Here is an 11,991-nt window from a genome sequence, read left to right on the forward strand (position 1 = left end):
AAGGGAGTTGATCATTTCCACTTCTACTATCAGTGTACTAGTATGTTTTCATAAGATTACTTTTCTCTTAGTCTGTGTAAGTTTAACCCCCCCATATGTTTTGTGTCACTTAACCTACTGTGTGTAAGACTGAATTTTTGTGTATAAATGGTGTAGGTTTGAAATTGACTACTGGTAATTCATTTCTTACAACATTTTAAAGATATTACTGTTCCCAGTATTAACCATAATCTGCTATTTGTCTCTTACCCACTAGGCGTACGACTGTATGGAGGAAATGAGGAGTCGTATTCCTACCGTCAACATAGCATACTATGTTAACATGAGAACAGTTGAAGCCATTCACAAGGCTCTAGAGATTCCACTTAGACGAGGTATGGGAGCTGAAATGAAAGGAAAACTCAGTGATGATGAAGATGGCGATGTTGTAGAGGAAGAAATATACAATGGCGATGATTACTGTTGATCCACGACATGGAAGTCTTTGACTTACAAAAATCACATCAACCCCTCTAATTGTGTAACCCTTCTAGAACCAATACATGTCTTTGCTTCACTTCTGACAGAAAGTAAGGAGTGGATTGAAAATTACAAAGATAAATTCCCCTAGAACATTCTCTCTATTCTGTACCTTTCTTGATTTCATTTCTTCTGACTAAAAATGAAGAATGAATTTTAAAAGATAAACAACATTCTGAGAGATGAAATCTTGAAAAAGTTTTGAAGAACTCCTCAATTCTGTACTTATGTAGAACATCAACACTGTAAATATTGACTTTAATATTTTGACTGATAAGGTATGGATTGAAAAGAGTAAAATGTTCTAAAAGGTGACTTTGTAATAAATTTCAAAACAAAAATCTCATCAATTCTGTCCCTTTGTAAAACACCAGTGTTTTAATTCACCTCCGACTGAAAACAGGAATGGATTTATAACAAGATTCAAAATTTTCTGAAAGACAAATTTGTGATAAATAATGTCTTTCATAATGTCCTTGATGTCACAAATCCATAAATCTCCCCAACTTTCATACAGCCAGTCAACTTATATCAAACTTGTCAAAAATAAAGACTACTTAATATCTAGGTGGCATATGTACTTAAATGAAAGGGCAGTAAGTCACAATGCCAAAGACGTTTGGTTGATTTGTATCAATGAATGCCACCTCTAACCACAACCTTTTAGAACTACTTTTGAACAAATACAGGTTACTTTACTTATTGGAATACTTCACCTTGATGTTTCTTGAACCCGTCCAGCAAGATAAGAAAATTTAATTATTTACCTTGAAGAAAGGACCAATTTGATATGTCCAGCTCAATAGAAACTTTGAGAATTTCCCTATATAGAGAATAACGCGACTCAATGTTGAATCAGTGTAATTTGAGATATAGTTTGACTTGCGAAGTGACAGAATTTTTCACCTCTTACACCCTAGAAACAGAATAATTGCAAAAGTCTGTATGTGTTATTACCTCACTGTTTGACAGGCTAGAATTAACTGTTTGTTGAAATATAAATAGTGTATTATATACTGATGGTATCATCTGACTTCAAATTCAATGGCACTAGCTGGGTTTGTAGGCTTTTATTAAGGGTCAATTTTTCCCCTTTAATTTTTTTTATTTATGTGCTGGGAATTGGCCCAGTGATTTTCTTTTTATGCAGACATATACACACAATCACACACAACTCTAGTTCCATTCAGGTTTAGGACTACATGACATGACAGGGCTATGTTGCATGTTCTATATCATGTTGCTGTGGAACTGTCAAGGTTTTCCCAGGCTATCTCAGAGTAACCCAGGCCTTGCAAACATAGCACCTGTGGGCTCTGTGTGAGTAATCATTCCTGACTGTTCCAGTCTCCAGGATTCCCCCCAAATTTGCACTCCTCTTGTGAGTGAGACATAACTGAGTGATACAGCCTACTCATAGAGTCTGTAGAACACTCACCCTGGGTTTGGGTCGGTCACAGAAAAATCATGTTTCCCGACTGCGAATCCCGAGTGCTAACCACTATGCCACAGGGAGCCGGTAGGAGTAGAACATTACAGACATCTTATAAATAAGCAGCAAAACTGACCCCACAAAATGTATAAACACAGCTTGTGCCCCTTTAATCTTTGAAAAGAATGTAAAGTATCATAGTTTATATTAGGATTTACACATCACACCAAGGATTCATATAGGGTGTATGGTCACTCTAAGCTGTCTTACATAGGGTGTATGGTCACTCAGCTGTCTTATATAGGGTGTATGGTCACTCAGCTGTCTACAAATGTGGCTTTAATGCAAACAAATTTTTTTTTTAAATCAACAAGGGCAATTACATGGTTCTGGAAGGGAAAGAAAAAAAGTAACATTTGTTGAGAGTTTAAATCTATTACTTTGATGATTTGTACTTCTATTGTGTATAGATGAAAATTTAATCTGTAAATATTGTGGCACCTTACTGTAAGGGGTATTTGGTATTGATATCTGAGAGGCAACTACTTTATATGCAAATGGTTGTGTAAAAATTGTAGAGAAGAAGAATAAATTGTTGAGGTTGCCAGCTGTATGCTTTACATCTCAAACAAGGTAATTGCTTTGTAATATGGGATTATTTGTTTGTGTATGCTTTATATATATCCTTGTACATTTTGGTATAAAATAAAGTATAATTCTTTACACAGCTTTTGATATTGCTTGTTTTGAGAGGGGGGAGGGACAGATACATGTGGATAATCACAGACAAGGAACAATTGATAGGCATGCTATCATGAAATATGGAGGTTATATGTAACTGGTCATTTTTTTCTGGTAAAATATGAAGATGAAAGAAAATCTTTCCTCAATAATACACAAATTGAGCTTGTTTGGCATAAATGTAAGATGGGGTCATTTATTCATGTGATTTGTATGTTGCCATTTATTTCCTTCATAAACTGTACTGCATAGCCTCATTGCCCTCCCTCATACATACACACACACCCGTACACACACACACACACGACACTAGCCATTTTCTACACTAAGCTATTTATTGGCATTTAACTGTTAAACAATTACATCTTTACAAACAATTACAAATATTACAATTACTATAAATCAAGTCATTCACCAGACTGGAAATCTAAGTTGGAACTGAGAGTAAATGTCTAACTGTCACAGGATGTGGTTCGAAAATCAAAGTTTCAATAACACACAATACTTGGTAATATATGTGTGAAATAACTTTCTGTTGCAGTAAAGTATGTCAGTTATAGCAATTTGATGACAAGTTATTAGAATAGTACCATTGTGCTAACTGAAATATTTGTAATTTGTGGGAAAATTTTGGATACATGAGCAGAACATGATAATTTCTGGTAAATGAACCAAGAAACCAGTGACACTCATTTCTAAGTTCAAATGGCAATAACTGATGATGTAGGCACACAAAGTAGTGAGGTAGTAGTACAGCAGAACCGATGATGTAGACAATGTTGTGATGTAGTGCAATGGAACTGATGATATAATACTTGCATTGTTGTAAGGTGGTACAACAGAACTAAGGATGTAGGCACACAATGTTGTGAGGTAGTACAACATAACTGATAGGTGTAGAAAGTTGCACCACCTCTGGTGTGCGGTACTACTCACATTAATGTGTTTTTCAGATGTAGGTACACACTACTGTGAGATATATACAACAGAACTGCTGATGTAGACACTCATTGCTGTGATGTGGTACAACAGAACTGATGATGCAGACATACATTTGTGTAAGGTAGTACAACATAACTGTTGATGTAGACACTCATTGCTGTGATGTGGTACAACAGAACTGATGATGCAGACATACATTTGTGTAAGGTAATACAACAGAACTGCTGATGTAGACACTCATTGCTGTGATGTGGTACAACAGAACTGATGATGCAGACATACATTTGTGTAAGGTAGTACAACATAACTGTTGATGTAGACACACATTGCTGTGATGTGGTACAACAGAACTGATGATGTAGTCAGAAGACACATATTTATGTGAGGTTGTACAACGTAACTGATGATAAACCTAGCTAGCTGTACAGAGCCATTAACTACAAATCTCACCACATCCAATACTTGCAACTTACTGCAACTTAATACATACACAATACCACCTAGTATCATGCTGAAAAGTGCAAAACTTTTCATTTTTCTCAAGAACCCTTCATCCTTTTGGACAGCTGGAGTAATTTCCAAAGGACACTAGTTACAACCTGGGTCATCGGCTCAACAACCCTTTCCAGCTATTGGGGGGTTTTTAGATGTAAATTTGCATACAACCCTTATATCAAGACAAGTTGGGAATATATACTGAAGTTACTTGTTAATTAATACTGTGCTATTCTAAAATGTTGCAGCATTTTAAATCGAAAGACTGACAGTGAAAATAATTGAATTTACAATCCACTCAACAAATGTGAATAGTTTTTTAATAAGACAAAGAGTGCAAAAAACAAATAGTGAGTTATAAGTTATATGAAGCACAAATACATTTAGACAATGATACATCATTGTATACACTCCACCAATCACTCATTAACTGATGGTTTTAACTCAGAAGTACCAATAATGATTGATGATTCTTTCAGTCTCTGTATAAATTGTGCTTTAAAGCTGCACTAGCCTGCAACTGGAATGTCTTTTCAAAACTGTTTGTTAGGAACAATAGCTTACTCTCCATGTATGAACAGTACTGAAACACATGAGGGTGAACATAATTGTAACATACTTTATAGCTGCAGACATGATAAATCAAATCAAATTGATTTTTAGATCCACACCCAAAAAATTAGCGCCCTCAACGACGATCACGATTTCAACCTGTTTGTGTACTGTTTATGGATAATATCAACCACTGATTAACATGGCAATGTCTATATTATTAGTATTTTTACAATTTTCAATTGTGGCTGTCTGATCTAAAAATGATACTCCAGTTACAACTAGTACAGTTTTAACATGGTGATGGATTCAAAACTGAAATTTCACTCAAGATTTACTTGCCACCACACACACTACCTACAGATAATATTGACAACTAATTAACAGATACAATGTCTCATTGGTCATTTCATGAAAAAAATGTCCAAGTTGCAGCTAGTGCAGGTTTAACAGTACATTTATATTGAGTAAAGATAGGATATTAGCATTTTTTTTTAGTACAAGAACGGCTTAAATCTTAGACTAGGATATTAGTACTAGACACTTGAACCACAACCTTCCCTGTGTTATGAATAAAGCAAAGTATTTTAATAGGTAGCTGTTACTACTTAGCTCATCTATTAACAAATGTAAACTGTATCCCCCTCATGATAATTATATAGTACCAGACTGTCAGTCCAGGCAAACAATTTCCAATAACTACACTCTTTTTAACCTTATTCAGCAACTTTTTTGATCACATAAAAGCCTTGGCCCTGTTCTAGTTTTGTTCTTCAGATTTACGCTGTTCGTAAAAGATTACAGGTGGGCACAAATAAAAATATTTTTTATTTGGATGTCAGAGCTGGGTTGGTCAGGTAATGAGAAACGTAAAATAGGGTCACCCTGACACCGTTATCTTGTATTTGTAATCATTTACACATTAGGGTAGATAAACCACTTATTATCTTGCATTAAAGCCACCATCTCGTGTAATGAGGAGAAATAGCTTTGATCTGCAGACTGAACTCAAGAGAGAATTTACCCTCTGACTGGCATTATACCACTTGACTAAATGGGCAAAACACACATTTGTGAAAATCAAACAAATATAAAACATCAAAATATTGAATATGCAACAAAAAATACAAACTCTGACAAAAACTTTGTCGTAAGTGTACAGTACTCAAATGTCATAAACAGTTGTGTAGGATGAAATCATCACTCTGAACTTCATACAAGTGGGCCGTACGTTTGACCCACCCACTCCGTTCAGAACTACTGCCATCTTCAAATTGAGTCATTACTGCAGCCTCTCATTAAAATTATGTTACATCAAAGTTATTAGTAATCATTAGTTCTTGTATTCGGACCAAGTAACGTTTTACCTGTTCAGGTCAACATGCTTTGTGGAACTGTCCACTTGCTGGCTTTATTGCTACTGCTCGGCCTTGTAGTGGCAATGGCGGAAAGATGATGTCATTGACCACGTGAAACGTTACTTATAAGTAATTAAAACCCTTGGTCACTACACAAGAACTAATTATCACCATGTTTTAACAACCTGATGAACATATAAAGGACATGTCAGTAACTAGTCATAATAAAAAAAAATATAAAATAAAAAAATAAGTGTCCCTTCTCATTACAGGTGGCTGAAAAGTTATGCCACTACAAAACAATATCTTTGAAATTCTTAACAACAGTGTTTTCCATCAGGTCTATTCAAAATAGATTTCCTGTGGCTATAATTACTAGTAAATGAAAACACCACAATGAAAGTCTAATCTAACAGCATGTGTTATGTAAATTACCAGCTATCCTGGATTGACCACTTGCATAAATTAGACAGGAAGATTATTTGCTCTGTACACTTCCTGTTAGATCACTCAAGTTTACGGAATGGTCGACAGGAGCGCCAACAACGCCGAATCTTTCACTGTCTATGCTATAATTGCCTCAAAATCTAATTCTTGACAGCAAAGTTTATAGCAAGGTTTTATTTCAATAAAGCCCTGGTAACTCTTCTATTTTTCTTAATTTGAAACTGATCAAAATACACAAAACCATAACTCGGAAATGGTTAGGGTCATCTAATATGCCAAATTACTCACCTATTAGTTGGTGAGACCACGTACATCTGAGCTTTAGATACAAAGTCTGTGCCTCAGAACTAAAAGTCACAAATTTTATCTGTTTCTCATTCTCAGTTAAAATCCAGAAAAATATCCAGGATACTCTATTATTCATACATGTTTTGGAATAGAGGTCAAAATGACCTCAAAATTAACCAAGTTTAGAATCCAATAATACCTCGATGTTACATACCTGGAATAAGTAGGTTATGTTAGTTCTACTCAGTTATCTTTAGTTTTGGCAACTTGCCTAAAAAAGCAGCACCATGAAAAAAAGACAGTAACTAAGGACTGCTAATTTAACGATCAAACTTTATCACTTGACGAATATTTCAACAATGGAAAACATCAGTGCACAAAATGTTCTGCCATAAAATGAGGCTGCTAACATGTGTTCCTAATCAAAGGCTCTTTTCAGTAATGTAGTAAGTGAATTATTTGTGTGCGAGTTTTCTCTGGGTACCAGCATGGTTTTGTAATTGTTCTTTTTACTCCAATTAGCATACTAATCCTGCCTTTTTTCAGACTTAGAATGATATCTGACTTATGACTGACACGCAATAGTTGTAACATAATTAAACTATCGACTCTGAATCGAATGATAAGCTTTCTGTGCATAAACTTTGGTTGACTTCTGTAAATAATTAGTTACGGCACATCAATTTTTCATTAAATTTGATGTCCAATTAAACCATCAATAAATGACATCTGCGATTTCAGAAGGGACTTCTTTCTTATGAGTCATGTCAACATCTAAATTTGCATTTTTGAGCAAGTAATCTTACAAATTGGCAACAAGCATGCAATTTTGGGACTAGTGTCTTATTGAAACCTACACTAAAATGTGATACACAACTGTTTTAATAATCCAAAGCAGATTTTGTTGGCTAACAAAGTTTTCTTTTGAGGCCACAACAAAAAAGCTTGTAAATGTGTTAACAATATTTTATTAGGAGATTCCTCACTATTCTGTTTGGAAGCCATCATAATCAGTGAATCTAACCGTAACATACTGATTGCTTCAAAGTAAGTCTAGTAATACAGAAATCTCTTGCTGCCATTGAACAAATTTGTGAAAAGTCCAAAATAGAAAAGTGATAAATTCTCCTCTCTTAACATCATAAAGAGTTCATTTGTATCTTTATGTTACATTTCAAACTGAAATTCATTGTGGTATTATTGACAACTTATCCTTATACAGGATTCTCCCCAGTCTCAAAGTAGTGCTGGCTGGTAATTAATATTCATATAGTCCTTAGCAAAAGAAGACAAAAGTGCAGGATACAATTAACTGTGGTGCGCAATTTCCAAAAACAGAGTAATGGAAACATTACCAACCAATGCCAACCAGTATGGATAGAACCCAAGTTACAATGACTTCTAACTACATTGTACGATAAACTTAAAGGAAAAATCCAGTCACATTTACAACACTGTTAACTTTGACAAAGAGATTGTGGTAAATATGATGAAATATCCTGGAAGTTGATAGCAGCAATCGATACAATTGTACTAAAAGGCAGAAATAAGTCTGACTGGACTTTTCCTTTAAGTTGATAGCAGCAATCGATACAATTGTCCTAAAAGGCAGAAATAAGTCTGACTGGACTTTTCCTTTAAGTTGATAGCAGCAATCGATACAATTGTACTAAAGGCAGAAATAAGTCTGACTGGACTTTTCCTTTAAGTTGATAGCAGCAATCGATACAATTGTACTAAAAGGCAGAAATAAGTCTCATGACTGGACTTTACCTTTTAAGAGTTCTTGTCAAATTACCATGTACTTGTTTATAAAATCACTGTTTTGTGAAATAAATGATGAGTTATTCAAATAATTTGGCATACAAGGGAAACCTCACAGTGGTGTTTACTATTAAAGCCAACAACGCTAAAAAAGCAACAACGCTATACATAGTGGCAAGTATTGCATGAACAAAATCGTTTGAGGAGCAGTCACCTAGAAACAACGTCAAACTTTGAATCCATTGAAGGCAAATCTTCACTTACATTTTGTATTCAAATAATAGATAAAAAGAGCTGGTGACTGTAAACAATCCAGACAAATTCTGAGAACCCATGTGGCACTATTGTGTTTCTGCACTTAGCATCAATGTTTTCTGGAGGTCTCGTTTCTTCCTTTGCATTCCTTGAATTGGTTTTCTGAGGGCATTCCACCAAGGTTTCGGTGCAACACCATCAGCTGGTATGATATCACTGTTGCCATAATAAATGAAACGACACATTTCCCCAAACGACGAATCTAATTCCTTTATGTTTTCGGGTGAGAACTCGCGAATGTACTCGCCATCTTGTTGCCTTGGTGCACCGATCCAACTCCAGATTCGATATGCCCCCATCCAAATATGAAAAGTGTAATGGCCTTCCTGCCATGGAAACTTGCCATAGAACAGTGTCTTCCAATGGAAATTGTCTGGTTGCTGCATGCTGTAATTTTCAATATGTATCAGGTGACCATACTGTTCTGCTAAATTGTGCTGTTGAATGATCGAATTGCAATTAAAGCAACGTCGTCGATAATATTGATAACTTGTGTAAAACTTCCAAAGGAATGACGAATTCACAGACGACATGATGATACCATTATTCAGCATGTATCCATCTTCGCGGCCAACAACATAGTCGTATCTCCGTAATGGCTCAAGCGATTGGACAACGAAAATGTCTGGATCAAAATAAACGCCCCCATGTTTGAGAAGCACTTCTAGCCTCGCAACATCAGACTGATGCTCTGGCCAGTTTAAGTTCAACTCCTGATCAAATATTTTAACTGGTGGTTCAATATACTTCACCTCCAAGATTGGAATCAACTTGACTTCATTCCACCACCGGCCTTCAGGTTCACAGTTCGTATGGAAGTATATTTTATCAGGTTGCATTACTTTGTACGCACTGACCAAACTCAGCAAATGTATGAAGCTGAAATCGCGACAGTACAGCCATGTATAATGTGCTATATTTGGAATCACAGGGTGATCATGAGGTTGTAATGTTCCATTTAGCCATCCATCGCTATCAAGCAAAATATTGTCTAAGCCACACCAGAACACAAGGACTCGGAAGCGCTGGTCTATACTGTACTGATAAATAAAAGTTGAAAATCCACCAAAGAGGAAGATGAGCACAGCCAGGACTTTTATATTACGAATCTTAACCATGTTTCCTGTTGAAAGAACATATGGAATCATAAACCAATATGAACAGGGTTACAAAATAGTATGAAAATGTGCCATCTACAGTGGCAATTCACTATGAACAGTTACTGAAGAAGATTCCTATTATGGACCAAGTAATGACCCAGTGTTTTTTATAAGGTTTGGACCCAGTAATGAGGGGGGGGGGGGGGGGGTGAGTAAAACTTGCCTAGATTTTCATATCACTTTCTTTTAATTTTGGTAGGGAAACCTGGATATGTGACTACATTTTACAACCTTCAGCTTGTGAAGTAATCCTGATGTCCTGGAGAATGCCAATGTTTTTGCAAAGGTTACCCCCAGTATGAGAGGGGAAAAATGTGTTAAAACTTGCATATTAGATTCCCACCACCTGTGCCATAATTTGGTGAGAATTTAACTAGATTTTATTATCTACTTACCACCCTTAACACTGAATGATATGCAGTTACATACTCAGCTTATATCAGCCAGCGAATTGTGACAGAGATTGGTTTTACATGACACGTGATATGCAAATGAGATGATTTTGTCACTGTAAGTGTCTGATTTGAACATTAATGTGGATAATGGGTGGAAAATCAGAAATACCATACACCATGGATGTATCTGGAGCCATGCAGAGACAGTGGAGAAGACTTCTCCACTGTCTATGATGGTAATACCTGTCTGAGAAGATATATGCATATTTATCATATGATGTCCCAAGTACAATTCCTCTGTGATAGAGGGCCTGAGGGACTTTGATAAATATAGGCAAATGAAACAAATTCACATATATATATATATATATATATATATATAGATAGATAGATAGATAGTGATAGTGATAGTGATACATTATTTTTATCTATTTTGGGGTTTTTTTGTGGGGGGGGGGGGGTTCTGCGCCAAATGTTGGCCAAACTGACGATCAGGGTAGGGGTGGGGCAGGGAGTTTATAAATTTATTCAATGCTAGATTAACTTAAAAATCAGAGATCATGTTTTGGACAGGTACAATCAGTTTGATGATAAAACGAATTTTTTTTGTACGTGGCATATACAAAATACTATTTTGTTACGAAATTGAATGGACTTTTCGCTCTCTATCACAAGTGATCAAAATGGCCGGCCAGATGCGAGCCACGCCAAATGTGAGGCCAACTAAGGTACTCGTTGCGTACATTCCATCGATGCAATGATACGAAATCATCCCAAATGTGTTAACCTTTTCACATAATTGGTTGCACACTTAGACTTGTTTCCTCTTGAACTCGTTGACTATTATATAGATTTACCAAAAGAAAAACATTAAACATTCAAAATCTGTCCATGGGTCTGGCAAACATCGAAACAAAAAGAACGCTCTCCAGTGAATTCCGTGCGTCATATGCATATGCAATGTTACGTAACCTTTGGAAAATGTACGTACGTACACGGATTATGTGTAGACTGACGACGGCACGGGTCATCAAGACGCCGTTTCTTCTCAATTTCCCTGTCGCAAATCACGCGAGGCGAGAATTACAAAATGGGACACGTATTAAAGACATATTAAAACGATAATCAGATGTTTATATAAATCGTAAGCCAAGGAGATGTACTTGTAGTTCTCTAGTAAGACACGCCCGCGCCCAAGAAATGGTGATTTCACGTTACTTTTTTATGAATGGTCAAGCAAAGACTCGGGTGGGAAGAGATCTGTGACAGAGCTTCTACACCTACCGTACTAACGTACTCTTTCAAGATACACGGTGTTTCACTAGTGTCAGTAACGCTTGAAGTTCGATTGGCACAACAACAGGAGCATCTCAATAACTTTTCGACAGCAATCACTCGGCCGATGTCGGTCTCGTTTCTTCCACTTTCGATATCACTTTTTATTCTCGATGTTAATTAGCTATTCTTATTAGCTGACTACCGGTTTGTGAATATTTAGATATGCGAAATGATTATTTGCTTTAGTCTGACAAATTAGCATAACAATAGAGATTACAAATACGTTGGGCGACATGATTGACTAA

The 11,991-nt window shown here is 36.0% G+C and overlaps 2 protein-coding genes across 2 annotated transcripts in view; one reads left to right on the plus strand and one right to left on the minus strand.

The window, feature by feature from the left end:
• Nucleotides 1–2,618, plus strand: part of LOC144435698 (intraflagellar transport protein 140 homolog) — a 49,737-nt gene extending 47,119 nt beyond the window's left edge. The window contains exon 32 of the mRNA XM_078124305.1: nucleotides 257–2,618. Within this exon, the coding sequence (XP_077980431.1) occupies nucleotides 257–466 (210 nt within the window). The 3' untranslated portion in view covers nucleotides 467–2,618. The remainder of the gene's footprint in view (nucleotides 1–256) is intronic.
• A 6,261-nt stretch (nucleotides 2,619–8,879) lies between these two features.
• LOC144435351 (uncharacterized) lies at nucleotides 8,880–9,971 on the minus strand. The gene has a single exon (XM_078123947.1). It carries the CDS (start codon nucleotides 9,969–9,971, stop codon nucleotides 8,880–8,882), a length of 1,092 nt encoding a protein of 363 aa, XP_077980073.1.
• Between the last annotated feature and the right edge of the window lie 2,020 nt (nucleotides 9,972–11,991).

This window comes from Glandiceps talaboti, chromosome 5 (assembly GCF_964340395.1).
Source record: "Glandiceps talaboti chromosome 5, keGlaTala1.1, whole genome shotgun sequence".
NCBI classification, from domain to species: Eukaryota; Metazoa; Hemichordata; class Enteropneusta; family Spengelidae; genus Glandiceps; species Glandiceps talaboti.